At 47.4% G+C, this 24,282-nt stretch overlaps 3 protein-coding genes across 7 annotated transcripts; 1 reads left to right on the top strand and 2 right to left on the bottom strand.

Moving 5' to 3' along the window:
• Nucleotides 1–883: 883 nt before the first annotated feature.
• On the bottom strand, nt 884–6,617 carry NDUFS3 (NADH:ubiquinone oxidoreductase core subunit S3). Its single transcript, NM_001243796.1, is given in 7 exon segments — nt 884–1,143; nt 2,499–2,618; nt 2,751–2,876; nt 4,110–4,259; nt 4,466–4,563; nt 6,280–6,345; nt 6,456–6,617. Coding segments are annotated over 7 exon segments (795 nt in total). The 5' UTR covers nt 6,523–6,617; the 3' UTR covers nt 884–975.
• Nucleotides 6,618–6,643: 26 nt separating this feature from the next.
• On the top strand, nt 6,644–13,583 carry KBTBD4 (kelch repeat and BTB domain containing 4). 5 transcript variants are annotated; one of them, XM_005660908.4, is made up of 4 exons: nt 6,644–6,793; nt 7,588–8,208; nt 11,342–11,448; nt 11,992–13,583. In XM_005660908.4, exons 2-4 carry the CDS (start codon nt 7,620–7,622, stop codon nt 12,850–12,852), a joined length of 1,557 nt encoding a protein of 518 aa, XP_005660965.2. In that variant the 5' UTR covers nt 6,644–6,793; nt 7,588–7,619; the 3' UTR covers nt 12,853–13,583. The 5 variants fall into 5 exon arrangements, with proteins under 5 accessions (XP_005660965.2, XP_084867272.1, XP_003122851.2 ...); XM_085011146.1 differs by having other exon boundaries at nt 7,592–8,208; XM_003122803.7 differs by having other exon boundaries at nt 6,644–6,688.
• A 606-nt stretch (nt 13,584–14,189) lies between these two features.
• PTPMT1 (protein tyrosine phosphatase mitochondrial 1) lies at nt 14,190–22,565 on the bottom strand. Its single transcript, NM_001244377.1, has 4 exons — nt 22,185–22,565; nt 22,003–22,083; nt 16,724–16,915; nt 14,190–14,530 (listed from the first exon to the last, which is right to left on the bottom strand). The coding sequence occupies exons 1-4, from the start codon at nt 22,356–22,358 to the stop codon at nt 14,372–14,374; spliced, it is 606 nt and encodes a 201-aa protein (NP_001231306.1). The 5' UTR covers nt 22,359–22,565; the 3' UTR covers nt 14,190–14,371.
• Between the last annotated feature and the right edge of the window lie 1,717 nt (nt 22,566–24,282).

A 24,282-nucleotide genomic window follows, 5' to 3' on the forward strand; every position in this document is an offset into this window, starting at 1 on the left:
CTGATGGTGTTTTGCCCCAGACTGGGACCCTCTTTACTTGCTTACAGCATTCTTAGTTCAGGCCAGAGTCCAGGAAGATTCCCTTGGCGCAAGTGTGATGGGTTGTCAAGTTGCAGGGAGCAGGACACAGGGTTCAAGACTCAAAAATGAGCTGCAGCAATTCCTGGCTCCGACTGTTGGCTCACGGAACCCTATGATTGTTTGGATAGGATGAGGGTGGGAGGGGACTGCTCTAGTGCCACCTAGGTCCCTGGATCCATCAACTGCCACCAGAGGTCTGCTGTGACAAGGGGCTTTCTCCAGGAGGTGTTGTGACACCTCTAAGTCTCAGAAGAGGCCATGCCACACCCATCCTGAACCGTGTGGACTGTGACAACGTTTAATTTCAGCCTCAGAAATCTCTTTCAGAAGTACATCAGGCCTGCAGGTCACCACGTCTGAAACTGCCTATTTAGTCCCATTAAAATAAGACCCCCCAGGGAGTTCCTGTCGTGGCACAGTGATTTGCGAATCCGACCAGGAACCATGAGGTTGCGGGTTCGATCCCTGCCCTTGCTCAGTGGGTTAACGATCCGGCGTTGCCGTGAGCTGTGGTGTAGGTTGCAGACTCGGCTCGGATCCCAAGTTGCTGTGGCTCTGGTGTAGGCTGGCGGCTACAGCTCTGATTCGACCCCTAGCCTGGGAACCTCCATATGCTGCGGGAGCGGCCCAAGAAATAGCAAAAAGACCAAAGGAAAAAAAGAAAGAAATGGCAAAAAGACAAAAAAAAAAAAAAAAAAAAAAAGACCCCCAGTTTGTAAGAGTCTAAGGGACTTGGCAAAACCCCTGCCTGCACACACCCCCACCCTGCCCCATTCAAAGCTTCACTTCTACTCATAAGTACTTAGGAAGTAGTGTGTCTAAGCAGGATTTTATTTACAGGGACACTCAATTACAGATAAGGCGCTTGCTAGGGTACATATGCCTTCCCTGGAACTACTTGGTTTCAGGTTTCTTGTCTCCGGCTTCAAGCTTGAGATCCTCAGGGGGCTGGCGATAGGCAGGGAAAGCCTCCCACGGGCTGTTTAGATCAAACTTGCGGAACTCTTGGGCCAACTCCACTGGCTCGGCCACCACCCGCTTCACCTCATCATCGTAGCGCAACTGCAAGAGAAAAAGGCAAGCTTGAGCACTGAGGAAGGCCTTGTCCTAACCATTAAAGGCCCACGTTCCCAAAGCCCTGGGTGACTTCCTCAGCCCCTTTACTCTTCTGTCGTTGACTCCTGTCCTGACTTCTATAAGTTTCCATTCTCGTCTGTTACCCATCAGGTCATATTTCAACCACAGTCTAAAGTGGCCTCTACCTCATGCCTTCATCCAGTCAGGCCTTCCTGTCACCACCCCCACACCAGGAGCTCTGAGCTCCTTTCCCACCAGAACTGACTTTGCTCACCTATCCGTACACTCTCATAAAGTGAGGGTGAGATCTACCCAGGATTGGGAGCAAGTCAGTGGCTGAAAAGAGTAAACCTTACCCAGCAAGTACCCAAGTTCAGGAGTTCCTGTTGTGGCTCAGCAGTAACAAACCCGACTCGTATCCATGAGGATTCAGGTTCGATCCCTGGCCTCACTCAATGGGTTAAGGATCTGGCCTTGCCGTGAGCTGTGGTCTAGGTTGGCAGCTACAGCTCCGATTCAACCCCTAGCCTGGGAACTTTCATACGCCCCAAGTGTGGCCCTAAACAAAAACAAAAAAAAAGAAAAAAAAGAAAAAGCGTTCAAGTTTAGGCACTGTGGCCTTAGCATTATCACTGCCAAGGTGCAAGGCAGTAAATCTGGCATGGCTTTTCTCATTATTAGAGGATCAGTTGGATAAGGTAATGACAATCATGGGAATGGGACCAAGCCAACACTAAGAAAACAAGAGAATGTGGAAACTGAAGAGAAACACTGGACTGCCACTACCTCAACATTTCTAAAAAGTTACTTTGCTATAAAAATCATGTGTGTGTGTATAAAATAAACCATCTTCCTAACAATAAACATCCTGGAGCATGTTGCAGTGGTAAAGGAAAGCAATGAAATTCTTTATAAGCCTCTTGTAGGTATGTTACCTGCCCTGCCTCTGGCCATTCTCAAAGGCTAAACATTTTAGTGTCTTGCATTCTCAGAGATCCAGGACAAGGTAAAACCATGCCACACTTCCAGATTCTGGGAACAGATCAAATGTGTCCTCAAAGTTGCCTTGATCATTAAAACGACCATTAAAATAATGACTAATATCAATTAAGTACTTCCAATACATCAGTTTTACACATACATTAACTTGCTGCAAATCTACTACTTTAGAACTATTATCTTCCCACTGCACAGATGGGAAAACTATATCAGAGTGGAGCTGGGATTTGAATCCAGGACCAATGCTCTGAAACCACCATGTTCCACTGACCATAATTCCTCCCCAGGATCCCTATCAGTCCTTCCCTCCCCAGACTGCTGCCGAGCACCAAGGCTCCTACCTCAACATAGCCAGACAGGGGGAAATCTTTCCGGAAAGGATGTCCCTCAAAGCCATAGTCTGTCAGGATCCTTCTTAGGTCAGGGTGGTTAGCAAAGAAGACTCCAAACATGTCCCAGATCTAGAAAAAAAGAGTCACTCAGGCAACCAGCCATATAGCCAACACGGGGGGGGGGGGCACTGCATCCACTGGCTTGAGTCAGTCCTGCAACTCTGGTCCACCAGGCAGGGACCACCACATCCAGCAACTCACCTCCCTCTCATACCAGTTGGCTGCCTTGTACACAGTCACAGAAGACTCAATGGGCGTCAGCTCATCTGTATAGGTCTTCACACGGATCCGGGAGTTGAAGCGCAAAGAGAGCAGGTTGTAAACAATCTAGGGAGAATGGAGGAAGGTGAAGACCAAAACGACCACAGGCTGAGGGGTCTGGGATGGAAGTCCCTGAGCGGGAGCATAATGATGAGGATATGGGCTAAGCTAAAGTTCCACCCTGTGAACCAGCCCTCTGTCCTGAAGCTCAAAACCTCAAGATGTTCCTCTACTTGCAACTATCTCTAAAGACCTAAGCCTGTCAGTGTGCTTATCTTTGCTCACGCTACTGGATGTCTCCGGACGTGCCCTTCCTAACTGGGCTAATACCTGGTCTGATTATCCATTAAGATTCTCTCTCCCTTCATTGGCATTCCTGTTGTGGCTTAGCAGTGACAAATGCTACTCTATCCATGAAGACGTGGGTTTGATCCCTGGCCCCACTCAGCAAGTTAAGGATCTGCTGTGGCTGTGGCCGTGATGTAGGCAGGCAGCTGCACCTCTGATTTGACCCCTAGCCTGGGAACGTTCATATGCCGTGGGTGCAGCCCTAAAAAGACAAAAACAAAAACAAACAAAAAAAAAATGATTCTCTCTCCCTTCAAAAAATCCTCCCAGACAGAACTAAGTGCCCCTCCTGCGTTCTTTTAGCCTGTCTCTAGCATCCCCTGAATTACAGTATTATAGTAAACTGTTCTATGTGTCCTTCCTCACTAGAGTGTAGGGATTCCTAGAAGGCAGGTGTGGGATGTTATTTCTTTCTTGATTCCAGGATCTGACAAAAAATAGATGACCAGTAAATATCAATAGCTAAATGTATTAAGAACTTACCGTGTGCTAGCAAACTACCTGAACTCTCTCTTTTGGGGGCCACGCCTGCAGCATGCAGATGTTCCTGGGCCAGGGATTGAATCCATGCCCCGGCAGAGACCCCAGCCACTGCAGTGACAACACTGGATGCTTAACCTGCTGCACCACAAGGGAACTCCCATGCTACCTCATTTAATCCTCAACCATGCTAGGAGATAGGCACAATTTTATACTTATGTTGCACATAATAAAACCAAAGCTCAGAAAGATCAAACAAGATGTTTGAAGTCACACAGCCTATTGATGGTAGAGCTAGAAGTCACACTCAAGGTCTGTCCAATCCTGAGGCCCTGGTTTAACTGCTGTGTTGTATTGTTTGACCTGAACTGAAACAAAGGAGGCCATGGTTCCCTTAGGCAGTTGACACTCTTAAACTGTTCTGTCCCCTTTCCCTCCTTTACTCTCCAAACCTCCAATCCCCTGACTGACCTCGAAACGGTTCTGCCGGGTAGGTACATCCACTGCTGTCAGGTCAGCCAAGGATTTGAACTGTGCGTTAGTGTGATCCCTGAGGAAAGTCAGCACTGGGATGACTCCATCAGGATGGATAAAAATCTCTAACTCATTGAAGCAGGACACCTGCAGACACAGAACAGGAGAGGAGAGGGAACAAAGCTACCAAGGGAGCAGCTAATGTCAGCTGGAGTCTCCTGGTTTAAGGCAGAGAAAGCAGACCTACTCAGACAGAGCAGTCTGGTTTCTTTGATTCCAGACAGCCCATTCCCTCATCCCCTGAGAACATGGTTCTTTCTTGACCCAACCCAAACAAAAGCAGTGACTATTACCTGAACTTGCTGGACATACTTGGGCAGGATTTCGGCCACATACTGTCCAAAAGCTGAGAGCTGCTTGTGGACCACATCATTCCGTGGTCTGATAGTGGCTGGAAGGAGAAGGCATATTTAAGAAAGGCACATAGGAGTTCCCATCGTGGCTCAGTGATAACGAACCAGACTAGTATCCATGAGGATGCAGGTCGAAGACGTGGCCCAGATTCTGTGTTGCTGTGGCTGTGGTGTAGGCCGGCAGCTGTAGCTCCATTAGCCTGGGAACTTCCATAAGCTGTGAGTGTGGGCCTAAAAAGAAAAAAAAAAAAAAAAAAGAAAGAAAGAAAGAAAGGAAGGAAGGAAGAAAGGAAGAAAGAAAGAAGAAAGAAGTGTCACGCAACAGCCAGCCTTGCATTCATTCTCGTGGGCTTGTAAGGGGTGATGTCTCCTGGTGAGGATTCCTTGCAGAACCCTGAGAAAGATGAAGGTGGAAGTTTCCTCTTCCAGTGAATAGAAGTAATGAAAACTTGGGAGTTCCCATCATGGTGCAATGGTTAACGAATCCGACTAGGAACCACGAGGTTTCAGGTTCGATTCCTGCCCTTGCTCAGTGGGTTAAGGATCCAGCGCTGCCGTGAGCTGTGGTGCAGGTTGCAGACGCGGCTCAGATCTCATGTTGCTGTGGCTGTGGTGTAGGCCAGTGGCTACAGCTCCGATTAGACCCTAGCCTGGGACCCTCCATATGCCGGGAGGCCCAAGAAATGCCAAAAAGACCAAAAACAAAAAAAGAAGTAATGAAAACTTAGTAAAAATGCCACCTATACAGGCCACCAAAAGTCACTTTATTACTGCAGCTGAGGTGTCTGCCTTTCATAGCAGATTCTCAAGCCAAGAACCTTAGGGCTGAAGGGCCCTCATAGATTATCTAGCTGAAATCCATTTTTTTTTTTTTTTTTTTTTTTGCTTTTTTAGGGCCACACCCTTGACATGTTGAAGTTCCCAAGCTAAGGGTTGAATCAGAGCTGCAGCTGCCAGCCTACGCCACAGCCACAGCCAAGCCAGATCCTTAACCCACTGAGGGAGGCCACGCATCAAACCCGCATTCTCATGGATACTAGTCAGGTTCGTTAGCAATGAGCCACTGAAACTTTATTTTTTTATATTTTTGCACAAATGAGGAAACTGAGACCCAGAATGGGTCTTTTTACTCCCAGGGCTTATGTTGACCGTAACTAATTCCCATATATTCATTCGCACAACACTACCTCACTGAGCAACCACACATCCTAGGCTGCAGAGTATTAATACCAGTTCTCTGCCTTAGGCAGCGAGCAGGCCTGCTGTCTCTCACTAGTGCTGTGACCCTGGGCAACTTACTTCTCTGGACTGTTTCCTGCTCTACAGTAGAAAAGCATAATACTATCCACCCGGTAAGATTGTGGGGAGAAATGAATAAGATCATTCATTAATCGCTTAGCGAGGTGCCCGGCACAACAAGCATTCAACTAACGCCAACTATTATTATAATAAGAAGGCTCTGAAGCCCAAAGTTTGTTTCCTGCTCTCAAAGAGCTGACAGTTTAATCGGAGAAAAAGAAAATCACTAAAGTGGACAAAAGGCAACAGGGCACAACAGAAAAGGCTCTAGGGCACTAGGTGCCCGATTCTGCCTGCAGAGTGAAGACCGTTGCAGTCAGCTCTCCAAGGACAAGAAGAGACTTGCCAGGAGGACGCAGAGAAGGGCAGCCCAGGACAAGGGCAAACATCTGACAAAGGGAATGAACGGGGCCCCGCCTGTAGTCCCCATAAGGGCCGGACTCGCACATACTCACGGCGCGTGTCGGCCGCAGCGCTTTCCTTCCTCACAGGCAGCAAAAGCACCGAGGGTCGCCCGGACACTGCACGGGAATATAGAGGCACTGAAGCGCAGGGTGAGGCTTGAGGGGGCTCCCTGCGCTGGACGCGCCGCCGCTCCCCCCCTGGCCCTCAGCCTGCTGCCCTTGCTCACCCCTAGCCACCGCCGCGGGCCCCACGAGCCCCCGCCAACAGCCCCTTGCAGCCGCCGCCGCCGCCATGTTTCCCGGCTGCAAACCAGGTAGCAGAAGCCAGATCCGCAGGACACGGAGCCCCAAGGGCACGGACCGGAAGCGGAAGTGTGCATCGGATCTTCTTCCGGGCGGACGCGGGGCCGGAAGCAGAGGTTCCGGGTTCCGGGCTTCGGAATGAAAGGAGGGAAGGCAGGTGAGAAAGCGAAGCCCGCGGGTGGGGAAACCGTGAGGTGAATGTGACCCTAGCTTGTTGTGACAGAGGCTGGAGAGAAGGAGAGGATCCTAAAGAACCGGACCGGTGAGAGGAGAAGGGGCGGGAGATCTGGGTTCCACATTCCATACCCCTCCTCCGCTCCCCCAGCTAAGCTTTTGATTAGGGCCAGCAGGCAAGCTAGGGGGAGGGGGAGAGAAGAACGGTTTCCCTGGCGACCGTTTCCCAGGCGACTCCAGGTGGAGCGGGGACACTGCACGTGGCAATGGGCCTCCTTGGGCCCCTTGCTGGGGATGGTTGGGTTCCGTGTCGAGTTCTGAGACGAAGCCTTGGGGAGTCATTAGGGCGAGCGGGGAAGTGCCAGGGAGAGGCTCAGAAAAGAGCAAATGTAGGATTAACATGTCCCAAGCCAAGCCTTGTATTAAAAGGTATGGATCACAAGCAAGGGGAAAGAGGGGGTCTTTTTTGTCGGATTCTGCTGCTCCGAGCCTCATTAGTTTTATATTCGATAGTTATTTGGTTAGTAAGCCTTTTTGCCAGGTTTTTTAAATCATAGGCTTCCTCCAATCACTTGCGTTCATGTGTTGACCTAAATACCACGCCTTTTGTTGCATCATGAAAAGGAGTATTCTGTGTTTTCTCGGAGAAACACCCAGAGTAGGAAATTTTTATCTCATTGGGGATGGAATGTTATTTCAGGAGAATGAACCCAGCTTTGGTTGAAGGAGAATGTTAGAGATATCATTAGCAAGGCTAGAACTAAGGCTAATCTGGCCCACTGTGCCCTCATTTCCCCCTTCTCCCCCCGTGAATTGGACAGTTGGATTCGTAGACTGTAGTTGTGACTTCCTTAAGTTATTCAGGGTGGTGGTATTTTGCAGACAGCTGGCAGAGAGAGAAGTTGGCTACTACCATGGAATCACCGGAGGAGCCTGGAGCATCCATGGATGAGAACTACTTTGTGAACTACACTTTCAAAGATAGGTCACACTCAGGCCGTGTGGCTCAGGGCATCATGAAACTGTGTCTGGAGGAAGAGCTCTTTGCTGATGTCACTATTTCAGTGGAAGGCCGAGAGTTTCAGCTCCACCGATTGGTCCTCTCAGCTCAGAGCTGTTTCTTCCGGTCCATGTTCACTTCCAACCTGAAGGAGGCCCACAACCGGGTAATTGTGCTGCAGGATGTCAGCGAGTCTGTTTTCCAGCTCCTGGTTGATTATATCTACCATGGGACTGTGAAACTTCGAGCTGAGGAGCTGCAGGAAATTTATGAGGTGTCAGACATGTATCAACTGACATCTCTCTTTGAGGAATGTTCTCGGTTTTTGGCCCGCACGGTGCAGGTGGGCAACTGCCTTCAGGTGATGTGGTTGGCAGATCGGCACAGTGATCCTGAGCTCTATACTGCTGCCAAGCACTGTGCCAAGGCCCACCTGGCCCAGCTGCAGAACACAGAGGAATTTCTTCACTTGCCCCACCATCTACTCACTGACATCATCTCAGGTAAGTTGAGGGAGGGGGCACATCACACCCAGCTACGGGAGTATGAGATTCAGTTAAAGTTATAGTTTAGGAGACAGGTACCCTCAGGCTTCCTAGTGTTATTTTACATTGTTATTCTTTCAGATAGCTGTGAGAGACAGAGTTGAAATTTAGTAGCTGATGTCGGAGACAATCCCTTCCAGAGAAGAAGCCAGGAAAATGGAAGTAGCACTTGCCGATACATACAAATATTAAATTAAAAAAAAAAAATGAAAGAAAGGCTCTTAGCCACGAAAGGTAGTGAAGAGCTATCTGCATTTATACTCTAATCTCTGTTGTGCATTCTCATCCATCCTGTGTTTTGCATATGCTTGTGGGACTAATTACCTAAGTGAATTAATAGTGAATTGAGAACGTGAATAAGAAGCTTCTCAGAGTTCCTGCTGTGGTGCAGTAGGTTAAGGATCTGGCATTGCCTCTACATCAGCTCGATTCACTGCTGAGGTGTAGGTTCAGTTCCAAGTCCAGCACAGTGGGCTAAGGATCCAGCGTTGCTGCAGCTGTGGCATAGGTCACAGCTGTGGCTGATATTTGATCCCTGGCCCAGGAATTTCCATATGCCATGAATGCAGTCAAAAAAGGAAGCTTCTCAAGTGATTAGCCAACTTTAGGTAATGATCTTGACCCTGTAAGTAAGGTATAAGCATGAGTGTGAGCTTTGTAGCCTAGTAGATTTGCTTCCATGGCAAATGGGAGTATACCAAGTCATCCATTTTGATTAAAGAAACAAGGCAGGAGTTCGCACTGTGGTGCAGTGGGATTGGTGGCATCTTTGGAGCACTGGGACCCCAGCCTGGCACAGTGGGTTAAGGATCCAGTGTTGGAGTTCTCATCATGGCTCAGTGGTTAACGAACCCGACTAGGAACCATGAGGTTGTGGGTTCAATCCCTGGCCTAGCTCACTGGGTTAAGGATCTGGCATTGCCGTGAGCTGTGGTGCAGACGAGGCTCGGATCCCGCGTTGCTATGGCTGTGGCGTAGGCTGGTGGCTACAGCTCCGATTAGACCCCTAGCCTGGGAACCTCCATATGCCGCGAGATCAGCCAACGAAATGGCAAAAAAAAAAAAAAAAAGGATCCAGTATTGTCACATCTGTATATAGGTCACAACTGTGGTTCAGATCTGATCCCTGACTTGGGAACTAAATATGCCACAGGGTGGCCCCAAAAAAAGGAAACAAGGCAGAGTTCCTCTTGCGGCTCAGCAGAAATTAACCAGACTTGTATCCATGAGGATGTGGATTCGATCCCTGGCCCCACTCAGTGGGTTAAGGATCCAGCATTGGTGTAGGTTGCAGATGAGGTTTGGATCTGGCATTGCTGTGGCTGTGGTGTAGGCCAGCAGCTGTAGCTCCAGTTCGACCCCTGGTTTGGGAACTTCCATATGCCATACCTGCAGCCCTAAAAAAAAAAAAAAAAAAAAAAAAAAAAAAAAAAAAAGAGGCAATTTTAGATTATTTTCTCATACACTTATATACACATACATGGTAGTAGTCTAACAAAAAGTTCACGGTGGGAGAAAATCTTTGCAAGTGAATCGACTGACAAGGGATTAATCTCCAAAATTTATAAACACCTCCTACCACTCAATACCCAAAAAACAAACAACCCCATCAAAAAATGGGCAGAAGATCCAAACAGACAATTCTCCAAAGAAGACATACGGATGGCCAAAAAACACATGCAAAGATGTTCAACATCACTCCTTATTAGAGAAATGCAAATCCAAACCACTATGAGATACCACCTTACACCAGCCAGATGGCCATCATCAAAAAGTCTACAAACAATAAGTGCTGGAGAGGGTGTGGAGAAAAAGGAACCCTAGTACACTGTTGGTGGGATTGTAAATTGGTGCAACCACTCTGGAAAAGCAGTATGGAGATTCCTCAGAAAACTAAACATAGAACTACCATTTGATCCAGCAATCCCACTCCTGGGCAGCTATCCAGAGAGAACCACGACTCGCAAAGGCACATGTACTCCAATGTTCACTGCAGCACTATTTACAAAAAAAGGTGAACTTTTTTTTTAATTACTCAAATGAATTTATCACATCTGTAGTTGTATAATGATCATAACAATCTGATTTCACAGGATTTCCATCCCACAGCCCAAGCACATCGCCCCACCCCCAAACTGTCTCCTCCGGAGACCATAAGTTTTTCAATGTCTGTGAGTCAGCATCTGTTCTGCAAAGAAGTTCAGTCTGTCCTTTTTTCAGATTCCACATGTCAGTGAAAGCATTGGATGTTGCTGTCTCATTGTAAGGCTGACTTCACTTAGCATGATAGTTTCTAGGTCCATCCATGTTACTAAAAATGCTGGTATTTTGTTCCATTTAATGGCTGAGTAATATTCCATTGTGTATATGTACCTCATCTTCTTGATCCACTCCTCTGTCGATGGACATATAGGTTGTTTCCATGTTTTGGCTATTGCAAAGAGTGCTGCAGTGAACATTGGAGTACATGTGCCTTTGCGAGTCATGGTTTTCTCTGGATAGCTGCCCAGGAGTGGGATTGCTGGATCAAATGGTAGTTCTATGTTTAGTTTTCTGAGGAATCTCCATACTGCTTTTCCAGAGTGGTTGCACCAATTTACAATCCCACCAACAGTGTACTAGGGTTCCTTTTTCTCCACACCCTCTCCAGCACTTATTGTTTGTAGACTTTTTGATGATGGCCATCTGGCTGGTGTAAGGTGGTATCTCATAGTGGTTTGGATTTGCATTTCTCTAATAAGGAGTGATGTTGAACATCTTTGCATGTGTTTTTTGGCCATCCGTATGTCTTCTTTGGAGAATTGTCTGTTTGGATCTTCTGCCCATTTTTTGATGGGGTTGTTTGTTTTTTGGGTATTGAGTGGTAGGAGGTGTTTATAAATTTTGGAGATTAATCCCTTGTCAGTCGATTCATTTGCAAATGTGTTCTCCCATTCTGTGGGTTGTATTTTTGTTTTGTTCAGGGAGGTTCACGTTTTTAAAGCCACTGGTTCAGAAATAAATAAATAAACAAAGCAAGTCCCTGGTTCTGAATTTCCCTTTTGGATTGTCAGATTGCCATTGACCATGTCTGCCCTTCTGGCTCTTGCAGATGGAGTTCCTTGTTCCCAGAACCCAACAGAGGCAATAGAAGCCTGGATCAATTTTAATAAAGAAGAAAGGGAGGCTTTTTCAGAGTCACTCAGGACTAGCTTGAAGGTAAGGCAGATTTCTTTAGGGTTGGGACACCATAATATCTATACATTGCAGCCATCTCTTGGCCTGGCCTCTTTTAATGGCTAATATCTGGGAGTTCCCTTGTGGCACAGGGGTTAAGGATCTGGTTTGGTCACTGTAGTGGCTTGGGTTGCTGCTGTGGTATGACTTTGATCCCTAGCCTGGGAACTTCCACATGCCATGGGCTTCAAGTTGATAAGAGCTGGGGAGGAGGATATGCATGTGGCTGTGGATAAGCCATGCCAGTGGCTTCTGCGATCCAAAGCTTCTTGAGAAAACTACTAACCCAAAGCACTCTTTGAAGCACCAGCTCACGAAGAAAGGATGAGTGTAACAGATTCTTTGTCCCAGCATAAGATGCCTGAAAGACAGTGATGGAAGAGTCTGAATCTCACATAATAACTAGAGGGGAGTAGGTTCGAGCAAGATACAAGTGTGTGGTCCAGGACCTTGAGGATGTGCTTGTCAGCTGAGCCTTAGTCTAGAACTGATAGATACCATTTATAACTTTACTTTCGCCAATAGGAAATTGGGGAGAATGTACACATTTACCTGATCGGGAAAGAGTCATCTCGTACCCACTCGTTGGCTGTGTCCTTACATTGTGCGGAAGATGACTCCATCAGTGTAAGTGGCCAAAACAGCTTGTGCCACCAGATCACTGCGGCCTGCAAGCATGGCGGAGACTTGTACGTGGTGGGAGGGTCCATCCCACGGCGGATGTGGAAGTGCAACAATGCCACCGTGGACTGGGAGTGGTGTGCACCTTTGCCCCGAGACCGGCTCCAGCACACCCTGGTGTCTGTGCCCGGGAAAGATGCCATATATTCGCTGGGTGGCAAGACACTGCAGGATACTCTCTCTAATGCAGTTATATATTACCGGGTAGGTGATAACGTCTGGACAGAGACAACCCAGCTAGAGGTGGCTGTGTCAGGGGCTGCTGGCGCCAACCTCAACGGGATCATCTACTTACTAGGGGGGGAGGAGAATGACCTGGACTTCTTTACCAAACCATCCCGACTCATCCAGTGCTTTGACACAGAGACAGACAAGTGCCACGTGAAACCCTACGTGCTGCCGTTTGCTGGCCGCATGCATGCAGCTGTGCATAAGGATCTGGTGTTTATTGTGGCTGAAGGGGACTCCCTGGTGTGCTACAATCCCCTGCTAGACAGCTTCACCCGGCTTTGCCTTCCCGAGGCCTGGAGCTCTGTCCCATCCCTCTGGAAGATCGCCAGCTGTAATGGGAGCATATATGTTTTTCGGGACCGATACAAAAAGGGAGATGCCAACACCTACAAGCTTGACCCTGCCACTTCAGCCGTAACTGTCACCAGAGGCATTAAGGTGCTGCTCACCAATTTGCAGTTCGTGTTGGCCTAAGGCTTGGAGGGGAAGAGCAGCTGACTTTTGCCCTCCCTTTCTCCAGCACCTACCCATCCAGACTCAAAAGTCCCTGGGGCCCCCATTCGGGTACTATGTTATTTTTTGGCACATGTTAGAAAGGCAGCACCTCACCCTTCCCTGAACTCATAAGGATGTTCCGTTTGAGGCTTTTTAGACGCTGCTCAGCTGGCTGCTTGAACGTAGCATAGGCCAGCCTGTTGTCTGCCACTCTCTGGAAATTCTGTGCCTCACTTCAGATTGCTCAGAGCAAGCTCTTCTCCATCCTCAGGCACAGCCTCCCCTCTACCTGATCAATGTTAAATAGAAGCATCCCTGATCCCAGGACAGACGATGCCCCATCTTCTTTTTTCCTGTATCCTGCAAAGTGGCTAGTTGGTCATTTTTGAACAAAGAATTAAGTGTTAGAGTTTTCCTGCAGGCTTTGGTTGGGAGAATGGATTAACTGAAGGTGTCCTTCACCAGCAAGAGTCAACCTTAGATTCAGGATGTTCCATCTGTTGTTCTTTCATCTTTCTGTCAGGAAATGTATACTTTGGTTTTATTTTTGGCTTATTCCAATGCATAAGCCAGAAAGTAGAAAGGATTATTTCTGATTAATAGCAGAAACTTTTTTCAAACTCAAACATGTAAGTTCTCTACTCTTTTAAAAGCTCTAAGCTAAGCCAAGAGCTAGGAACTGTTCATACAAATAAAAGTTTTGGAAGGGATGTGTGTGTCTTTTTTATTCTAAAGAGGTGACTTCCTATGGGAAACTAATTACATACCCTCATATTTCTAGGTCAGGCTGAATCCCATACTTTTCTACGTGCAGGATCACTGCTCTGAAAGTGAAGAGAGCCCCAGAGAGCCAGGGAATAAGGATTCTGGCAGTGGCAAAGAGCCAGAGCTGTGTATTTCTCTTCTCTTGTCCTAGTGTTAGGTGTCTTTGAGTTATGAGGCTAAGTATCATTAGGCACAACATCAAGTGCAGAACATATATTTTTGAGCTTCAAAATTAAGAAACTCATCCCTGGAGTTCCCATCATGGTTCAGCGGTAACAAACCCCACTGGTATCCATGAGGACACAGGTTCGATCCCTGGCCTCCCTCAGTGAATTAAGGATCTAGCATTGCCTTGAGCTGTGGTGTAGGTTGAGATGCGGCTTTGATCCCATGTTGCTGTGGCTGTGGTGTAGGCAGCTGTAGCTCCGATTCGACCCCTAGCCTGGGAATCTCCATGTGCCACGGGTGTGGCCCTAAAAAGACACACATACACACAAACACCTCACCCCTGTCCCAGATCCCCATACTCTGGGAATGGAAGCCACACTACATTTTTCTAGCCATACAACAGTGTTATTTCAGGAAAATGAAACAAGACAAAGGGAGCAAAATTAACCATTACTTAGCACATTTCTATTCTGTCAAGTCTAGGCTTAAGCCCCTTTGGTCCTGTTAAACATTTTCATTCTGTAGCAAGCCAGGTTGTCTTGAGGTCTTTCTAAATCCATGTACTTCAGCTCTGTAATGTGTGACAAGTGTCATTCTTTGCTGCCCCTGCAGTGATAACCTTGTGGAACTCTTTGAGGACTTCCAACTGGCCAGGTCTGATGTAGATGTGTGACCGAATCTTGGTGATGGCTCTCACGGCCTCCTCTGGAGTCCAGTTGTACATCTGAAGTGAAGGGTTGAGAAATCAGGGAAAGAAAAGAACAAGTGTTAAGGTGTCCTTGACCCAATAAGTGCTGAATAAAGTTCTCTCAGGATTTCATTTTTCAAAACATTCCAGGAGTTCCCGTCGTGGCGCAGCAGAAACAAATCTGACTAGTATCCACCAGGACCCAGTTTGATCCCTGGCCTTGCTTAGTGGGTTAAGGATCCGGCGCTGCCTTGAGCTATAGTGTAGGTCACAGATGCAGCTTGGATCTGGCGTTGCCGTGGCTGTGGTGTAGGCTGGCGGCTGCAGCTCAGATTGGACCCCTAACCTGGGAACTTCTAAATACCTTGGGTGCAGCCTTAAAAATAGAAAGAAAAAAAAAATTCCATTTTGGGGGAGTTAAAAGCCGTGGCCCACATATTACAAATGGGAGAACACTTTAACCCACTCAGTCAACCAGTCCCACAATTCTTTGCAACAGGTTGGGGAAGCTGCAGGTGGGGGTGGGACACACAAGTCTTTCTACCTAATTCTTGCTCTGCCAAACTCTGAAAATAGAAGGCTGAACACGTGAAGCTGAGATCCTAAATTCAAGCGGGCTTAGGTCTACTAAATGACCTCTCTGAGCTAAGCTGCTGGTTACAAGAGTCCTAGAAAGTATAGAGTCGACGTGTTTATGCAATTTGGCTAGAAAAACAGTACATTTAAAACTTAGCTAGCAGGGTTATTTTTGCAACTGCAGGACACTTACTGGATTTGAGTTCACAGAACCAAGAAAATAAAAATTTTTAGCATGCCAGTTCAATTCTCACTTGGCCCAAAATATCTCCTGACACCCAGTTTCCAGCAAAACAGAGTTGCAATGACCAGAGCTTTAGTATTGTTAAATCATATACTCACCAGGCCACAGTAACACAAGGCCAAGCTGGTAATCTTTATGTTTCCTTTTTCCTTAAACTATCTATGTGACTTAGTAAATACTCTGCATGGGCCACATAGGTAACAAAAATGAGTCAAGCTGAGGATGTGTAATGGGAAATGATGGACTAAAGAATACCGGCTTCTAAATGTTTTTAAAAGCATCCTGGAGTTCTCCTGTTTGGCAGTGAGTTAATCATCCAGCTAGCTTGTCTCTGTAGAGGCATGGGTTTGATCTCCGGCCCGGAGCAGTGGGTTAAGGATCTGGCGTTGCTGCAACCGTGGCCACATAGGTTGAAACTCCAGCTCAGATTTGATCCCTGGCCTGGGAACTTCCATATGCCACGAGTGTAGCCAAAAAGAAGCACCCAGAGTTCTCTTATGGCACAGTGGGTTAAGGATCAGGTGCTATCATGGCAGCAGCTTGGGTCACTGCAGTGGTGAGGGTTTGGTCCCTGGCCCTGGAACTTCTATATGCTGCAAGTACCCCGCCCCCCGAAAAAAAGCATCCCAGCTGCCAGTCATAACAAAGTGATGGGCAAAATTCTGCTGGATCCTCTGTTTCTAGAAACTAATGTCCAGAACTTTACTCTGAAAATCCTTAAGGAAATAAGAGTCCTGTAGAGCTGCACATGATCAGCACTATTAATTATGGTACTAGATTTCCTGACGTTTATAACAAGTGTTTCCAGTCTTTTGCTGGTATTAACATCCTTTACAACTCCTTTTTATTTTTTTGACCTTGCCTGAAGCATGTAGAAGTTCCCAGACCAGGGATCAAACCCACCACAGCAGCAACCTGAGCCACAGCAGGGACCCAACCCAATATGCTGTAAGAGAACTCCTGCAACTCCATTTTTTTTTTTTTATATTTGTTAACTTTTATCATATTTATAACAAAACATCTGAGGGAAAATATTCTTTTTTTTTTATAATTTTTTTTATTTTCCCACTGTACAGCAAGGGGGTCAGGTTATCCTTACATGTATACATTACAATTACATTTTTTCCCCGCAACTTCATTTTTTGAGTGCTTGCTCTAGCTCAGTGCTTGACATACTCTTTCAAGCTTCATAACACATTTAGTTTGAGGAAACTGAGCATCAGTGAGAAGAATCCACTTTTGCCTAATCTCATGCAGCTGGCAGGTGGCAAAGCCAGAGGTCATCCTGCCTTCAGAGTTCATGTGCTTTCTACCTTCCAACAGCCTGAAATTGGCCTGCCAGTAGACAATGCTGCAGAGGTTCTGGAAATCTGCTATAAAGGGAGCCAGTCCCAAAAGACCTCTCCTACCTGGATCAGATACGCTGCCACCATAGTGGCACTTCTGGAACGCCCAGCCTTACAGTGCACATAGACAGACTGGCCTTGTGACTGGTACTTGAGAGCAAACTGGACTCCTTTCTGAAGGTTAGCCAAGGTCGGGACTCCAGTCATGTCTACCGTGCTGAGCCGCAGCTGCTCGACTCCTAAATTCTTCCACTCCTGGACCGTAGAAAAGAAAATGAAAAAAGCCTGATGTGAGTGGTAGAAAGATGGGTTCCCAACAGGCAGTAAAGCAACAAGAAAGCTTCATGTTTTACTACAATGTGAATATACTGTTTTCCTAAAAAGAAACTTCTTTTAGAAATGTCTTTAAAGTGGCTGACCTACAATGGTTGGTCTTTCATCAAACAACAGCAGTGTTGCTGAGTTAGAATTACGTCCAAGAGTTCCCGTCGTGGCGCAGTGGTTAATGAATCCGACTAGCAACCATGAGGTTGCGGGTTCGATCCCTGCCCTTGCTCAGTGGGTTAACGATCCGGTGTTGCCGTGAGCTGTGGTGTAGGTTGCAGACGCGGCTCGGATCCAGCATTGCTGTGGCTCTGGCGTAGGCCGGTGGCCACAGCTCTGATTCAACCCCTAGCCTGGGAACCTCCATATGCCGCGGGAGCGGCCCAAAGAAATAGCAAAAAGACAAAAAAAAAAAAAAAAAAAAAAGAATTACGTCCAATATTTAAAGTGTCCTTAAAGTACCATACGGGTATTTGAATCTTTAGCCGCAAAATATGAGTTGTTGTATAGAAATTCATTTACAAAGTTAGGTAACTATTTTTACGTTATCTTGGCACTTGCGCATTGATCCAGCTGCAGGGTTGGGCTACTACATTTTGCAAGAGCTTTCCTTGCATGTTTCCTATTTTTGTTTTTTTGTCTCTCTAGGGCTAAACCCACTGCATATGAGGTTCCCACACTAGGGGTCGAATCGGAGCTATAGCCGCTAGCCTAGGCCACAGCCACAGCAATGCAGGATCCAAGCTGTGTCTGTGATCACCTACACCACTGCTCACCGCAATGCCAGATCCTTAACCCACTGAGAAAGGCCAGGGATTGAACCTCCGTCCTCATGAATGTTAGTCAGATTCTTTTCCACTGAACCACAACAGGTACTCCAAGTCTCCTCTTTTTTTTTACCACTTTTTTTTCTTTTTACGGCCATACCTGCAGTATACGGAAGTTCCCAGGCCAGGGGTTGAATTGGAGCTGCAGTTGGGGCCTATTCCACAGCCACAGCAACATTGGAACCAAGCTGGATCTGCAAATTACGCTGCAGCTTGCTCCAAGGCCAGATCCTTAACCCACTGAGCGAGGGAGGCCAGGGAATCAACCCAAATCCTCATGGATACCAGTTGGATACTGAGCCACAACAGGAACTCCCTTTTTACCACTTTTTTTTTTTTTCTTTTTTTGAGAGGGTATGCAGTAGAAAATAGAGTTATCATTTTAAAATTAAAATAATGCACCTACTTTTTTTTTTTTTTCTTTCTTTCCATTTTTGGCCACACCAAGGCATATTGAGCTCCTGGGCCAGCGATCAAATCGGCACCACAGTCATAACCTAAGCCACAGCTGCGGCAACGCCAGATCCCTAACCCACTGTGCCAGGCCAGGGAATGAACCGCATACCAGCAGCTCCTGATCCTGCTGCGGCACAGCAGGAGCTCCTGCACCTACTTTTTTTAGTGCATTATTGTTACTTGGAAGAAAAGAATATACAGGAGAAATAAGGCCTCTGGCAAACTGTGCAACTTTTTAAATTTTTTATTTTGCCTTAACATTTCAGGTAGGCTCCAGGTACTCTTATTAGTAATCTCTTTAGCTAGAGACTTATGACTCCAAATGAATGCAGCTTGTGAAATTAACAAAAAACCCTGCAAAATCTAACAACCTGTGGCTAATGCATTAGTTACATCAGAAACACCTGGAGAGCTTGCTAAATATTCACATTCCTGGGCCCCAGAATCTCTGAGGGTCGTACTTAGGAATCTGCTATTTTAACAAGACTACTAGATAATTCTTACGCATATTAAAATGTGTGAACCCCTCCCTTGGAGATTTCTTTTCTCTATGCTAGTGGGATAGGATAGCTGCTAGCAAGTATCAATGCCTCACACCCAGGAGTTCCCGTCATGGCGCAATGGTTAACGAATCCGACTAGGAACCATGAGGTTGCAGGTTCGATCCCTGCCCTTGCTCAGTGGGTTAACGATCCGGCGTTGCCGTGAGCTGTGGTGTAGGCTGCAGATGCGGCTTGGATCCCAAGTTGCTGTGGCTCTGGCATAGGCTGGCAGCTACAGCTCCGATTCGACCCCTAGCCTGGGAAACTCCATATGCTGCGGGAGCGGCCCAAGAAATAGCAAAAAAAAAAAAAAAAAAAGCCTCACACCCAAAGACTGATCACTTTCTGAGACTGCATGCTTCACAGAACTGACCACATTAAGGAACATTTACCAATTTGGCTAGTAATTCCTAAGGTCTTGTGGGAAGTCCAAGGAACTATTATCCATTCTTTAAAAATGTATGCCATCACTTTTTTTTTTTTTTTTTTTTTGGTCTTTTTAGGGCTATACCCACAGCATGCAGAAGTTCCCAGGCTAGGGGTGGAATTGGAGCTAGAGCTGCTGGCCTATGCCGAAGCCACGGCAATGCCAGGTCTGAGCCCCATTCTCCACCTATATTGCAGCTTGCAACAACACTGGATCCTTAACCAACTGATCGAGGCCAAGGATAGAAACTGCATCCTCATGAATACTAGTTGGTTTCTTAACCTGCTGAGCCACTATGGGAACTCCTTGTCAATATGTTTTTTTTTTAATTTAATAGTTGATTTACAATGTTCTGTCAACTTCTGCTGTACAGCAAAGTGACCCAGTTTTTTTATGTATATATATATATATATATATATATATACACATTCTTTTTTCTTATAATATTTTCCATCACAAGTGATTGGATATAGTTCCTTGTGCTATACCACAGTACTGATCAATATATTTTATTTATTTGTTATTATTTCTGTTGTTGTTGTTCTCTTAGGGCCGCACCTGCAGCATATGGAAGTTCCCAGGCTAGGGGTACAGCTGCTGCCTATGCCACAGCCATAGCAATGCAGGATCCAAGCTGAGTCTGCAACCTACACCTACACTACAGCTCATGGCAATGCTGGATTCTTAACCCATTGAGTAAGGCCAGGGATCAAACCCTCATCCTCACTGATACTAGTCCTATTTGTTAACTGCTGAGCCATAATGGGAACTCCCTGATCAATACATTTTACTTTTTTGTTGTTGTTGTTGTTGTTGTTGTTGCTGCTATTTCTTGGGCCGCTCCCGCAGCATATGGAGGTTCCCAGGCTAGGGGTTGAATCGGAGCTGTAGCCACCGGCCTACGCCAGAGCCACAGCAACGCGGGATCCGAGCCGCATCTGCAGCCTACACCACAGCTCACGGCAACGCCGGATCGTTAACCCACTGAGCAAGGGCAGGGATCGAACCCGCAACCTCATGGTTCCTAGTCGGATTCGTTAACCACTGCGCCACGACGGGAACTCCTTTACTTTATTTTTAATTAAATTTTTATTTATTTATTTTTTGTCTTTTTGCCTTTTCTAGGGCCGCTCCTGCAGCATATGGAGGTTCACAGGCTAGGGGTCCAGTCAGAGCTGTTGCTGCTGGCCTACGCCAGAGCCACAGCAATGCCAGATCCTAGCCGTGTCTGCAACCTACACCACAGCTCACGGCAATACCAGCGGATCCTCAACCCACTGAGCGAGGTCAGGGATCGAACCCTCAACCTCATGGTTCCTAGTCAGATTTGTTAACCACTGAGACATGACAGGAACTCCTGATCAATACATTTTAAATGTGAGTCACAAATATTGTTAAGATCTCAAAAATTTAAATTGAAGTAACTGCATGTTCATCAGGCTCTATCAGTACAGAAAGATAATTGTGGGGTGCTAAAAGAAGTCAAACACTACAAAGATAGGGCAACATCAATAATCATTGCAAAGAGTTCTACAAAGAAGCATTCACATTTAATGAAAATTATGTCTTAGGCCTGAATTTTATGACAATGCTTTGGAGTTCCACTATCACCTCTAACATATGAATAAAAATTCCCTCAAATTGGACTTCCCTGGTGGCCCACCAATTAAGGATCTGGTTTGCCATTGCTGTGGCTCAGGTCACTGATGTGGCTCGGTTTGATGGCCTGGGAACTTCTGCATGCAGTGCCCCCCACCCTACCCCCAATCGCTCAAATCAAAGCTAAATGCAGTCTTTCCAGTGGGTTGTTCCATGGTAAATTTACCGGAGATAGGGGGTAGCATTTGATTTTACAGTTTATGGGGCCTTCATCTTGAATATCTAACAGTGTCTGATCCATACTTAGTTCTCCTTAAGTGTTGAGTGAATGAAAGCAAGCCATAGAAAAGTTGCCTTTCAGATCTCATTACTGATTTGAGTTACCAAAATTAAGAATACATTTGTGTGGAGTTCCTGTCCTGGTGCAGGTGAAACGAATCCGACTAGGAACCATGAGGTTGTGGGTTCCATCCCTGGCCTCGCTCAGTGGCATTAGCAGTGAGCTGTGGTGTAGGCAGCAGACGCGGCTGGGATCTGGCGTTTCTGTGGCTGTGGTGTAGGCTGGCAGCTTGTAGCTCCGATTGGACCCCTAGCCTGGGAGCCTCCATATGCCCAGGGTGCGGCCCTAAAAAGCAAAACAAAAACAAAAAAAAAGCAGTGCACAAAGTAGAAATCAGAGTTTGTCAACTCTACATTTAAATGCCTTTCACGGAGTTCCCGTCGTGGCGCAGTGGTTAACGAATCCGACTAGGAACCATGCCTTGCTCAGTGAGTTAAGGATCTGGCATTGCCACGACCTGTGGTGTAGGTTGCAGATGCGGCTCGAATACCACGTTGCTGTGGCTGTGGTGCAGGCCCGCAGCTGTAGCTCCAATTAGACCTCTAGCCTGGGAACCTCCATATGCTGCAGGAGCAGCTCTAGAAAAGGCAAAAAGACAAAAAAAATAATAATAAATGCCTTTCACATCAGTTTCTATTTCACGAGGTTTCTGCCCGTAGCCGCAGTCATTTAGGTTTAGAGGAGGCAAAAAAGCCGGGATCGCCGGTCACTGAGGCAAGGTCATCTACCCACCCCCTCCCCCAACGTCCTCCCGCTCTCCCAGGCTCAGAGTGGGGAGGCAGGCGGGCGCCCGGCCCCAGCTCCGCCCACGGGCCCCGGCGCCTCACCTTTGAGGAGTTGCACAGGAACCTCGTCTCGTACTCCTCATTCATGGTGATCACCCCGCGCACGTTCTCGTCCTGAACCAGCTGCCGAGGCAAAGAGGGGGCTCAGAAAGGGCCGCCGAGGCCCGGGAGGCGCTCGCCGGGCTCCCAGCCCCGGCGCGACCCTGCTTCCCGGCCCCGCTCACCCGGCGCGTCATGCTCCGCAGCGGCAACGCGCCCAGCAGCACCGTGGAGTCGATGCGGTTGTACCAGTCGCGGTGGGCCCGGCCCGGCACCTTCCCGCGGAACAGGGTGTACAGCAGCGTCGGGTAGAAGAGCACCCGGGCCAGGCCGGCCTCCAGCAACGTGCCGGCCGCCATCCCACCCCACCCGGCCCAGCGCAGTGACGACCTGCCCACCCCCGCGGTGGGCGGCCGCGAGGAGGGCCAGGAGGGCGACGAGGCCGAGGACTGAGAGTCCTCCGCGGCCTCCCGCGTAGGCTTCGCAGCAGGCGCGGGCCCCTCGAGCGCCGAGACCTTGGGCCAGGACTCCGGGGACACGTCGGGACAGCCTGGGCCCCCTGGGACCGGCCCCATGGCTCGGGGGGAGGGGCCGCCGGCCTCGGGGGAGGGACCCAGGCTTCCTGGGCGGGAAACTGGGACCCTGGCCGAGGAAGGACCCTTGTTGGGCCCGCGTTTGTGAATCTACCGCGTATGAAACTGTGACCCCTGCTTGTGGCCAGGGATTTCCCCCCCCCACTCCCTCGGGAGGGGGCTGTGACTTCAGGTGAGGGGGCTTCTGACCCCTGCGTGTGGAACTGTGACTAAGGTCAAGGGAGGCGGGGCCCTGGCCGAGGGCGGGTGGGCCTGTGACCACTCCCCCCACCCCCACCCTGGCCTAAGGGAGGAAACCGTGATACCAGGTGAGAGTGTGACTGCCAAAGGGGAGACTTCACCTGAAAGAGACTCTGGTAGCAGGGGCCCTGAAGAGGAGAGTGGAAGGGGCTTTGAGTTCTTAAGTAGAGGGGCTTGGTGAAGAGGGCTTGATCCAGAACAAACAGGGGAACTGGGTTCATGTGGCTCCTTCCCAGGCCACCCCCCACCTGCCTGAATCCATGGCTCCCTCCTCCTGACCAAACTGCAGTGTGTATATAATGAAAAAAATATAAATGATATCTATACTATTTATGAAAATGTTAGTATTAAAAATATTATGATAAATGTAAAACCCACAACCTAGAGACAAGAAAGTCATAATGCTGATTATTTACATTTAATAGTACTCTGAAACGTACATCTTATGGTTTTATTAAAAGGTGTATCTACTTATAAAAGCAATATATATTCATAACAACTGGAAAATACAGAAAAGTAGGAGTTCTCCTGTGGCACAGCAGGTAAGAATCTGGTGTTGTCACTGCAGTGGCTTGAGTTGTTGCTGTGGTGCAGGTTCCATCCCTGGCCCAGGAACACTGTTATGGCCAAAAAAAGAAATACAGGAAATTAGAACCTAATCACCCCAAATCCTACTGTCTCCAATACATTCATTTTTTTCCTTCCATTTTCTTTTCCATGTGTACCATTAAATTTGTTTTTATGACAGCTTTATTGAGATATAATTCACATATCATGAAATTCACCTGTTTAAAATGTATAGTTTGGAGTTCCTACTGTGGCTCACAGGGTTAAGAAGCCAGCATAATGTCCATGAGGATGTAGGTTCGATCCTGGCTTAGCTCATTGGGTTAAAGGTCTAGTGTTGCTGTGGCTGTGGTGTTGGCTAACAGCTGAACTTCCACATGCAACAGGTGCTGCCCTAAAAAAATTTTTAAATTTTAAAAATTGGAAGTGTCGATAAAATTTTTAGCTTTTTTTTTTTTTTTTACTGAATATTTTGCCATAAGTCTTTTCAATATTACTACATTGTCATTTTTTCTTTTTTTTTTTTTTCCTTTTTCTAGCCCCATCTGCTGTAATGGAAGTTACCAGGCTAGGGATCAAACTGGAGCTGCAGCTGCCAACCTACACCACAGCCACAGCAATGCTGGATCCTTAACCCACTGAACCAGGCCAGGGATCAAACCCGAGTTCTCATTGTTACTAATTGGGTTAACCACTGAGCCAAAACGGGAACTCCCTATTTCCAAATTTTTTTTTTTTTTTGTCTTTTTGTCATTTCTTGGGCCGCTTCCGCGGCACATGGAGGTTCCCAGGCTAGGGGTCTAATCAGAGCTGTAGCTGCCAGCCTACACCAGAGCCACAGCAACGCAGGATCCAAGCTGTGTCTGTGACCTACACCACAACT

Source organism: Sus scrofa, chromosome 2 (assembly GCF_054392235.1).
Source record: "Sus scrofa isolate SSC_HxYL_T2T_F1_AM1 chromosome 2, Sscrofa_HxYL_maternal_Yorkshire_Landrace_v2.0, whole genome shotgun sequence".
NCBI classification, from domain to species: domain Eukaryota; kingdom Metazoa; phylum Chordata; class Mammalia; order Artiodactyla; family Suidae; genus Sus; species Sus scrofa.

Coding starts and splice junctions, on each gene's coding strand:
- KBTBD4 (XM_085011145.1), top strand. CDS start 6,972: ATGGGCCTCCTTGGGCCCCTTGCTGGGGATGGTTGGGTTCCGTGTCGA. Junction 8,209..11,341: donor ACTCACTGACATCATCTCAG/GTAAGTTGAGGG, acceptor TGGCTCTTGCAG/ATGGAGTTCCTTGTTCCCAG. Junction 11,449..11,991: donor CACTCAGGACTAGCTTGAAG/GTAAGGCAGATT, acceptor TTTCGCCAATAG/GAAATTGGGGAGAATGTACA.
- PTPMT1 (NM_001244377.1), bottom strand. CDS start 22,358: ATGGCGGCCGGCACGTTGCTGGAGGCCGGCCTGGCCCGGGTGCTCTTC. Junction 22,084..22,184: donor TGCGGAGCATGACGCGCCGG/GTGAGCGGGGCC, acceptor TTGCCTCGGCAG/CTGGTTCAGGACGAGAACGT. Junction 16,916..22,002: donor TCCTGTGCAACTCCTCAAAG/GTGAGGCGCCGG, acceptor TCTACGGTCCAG/GAGTGGAAGAATTTAGGAGT.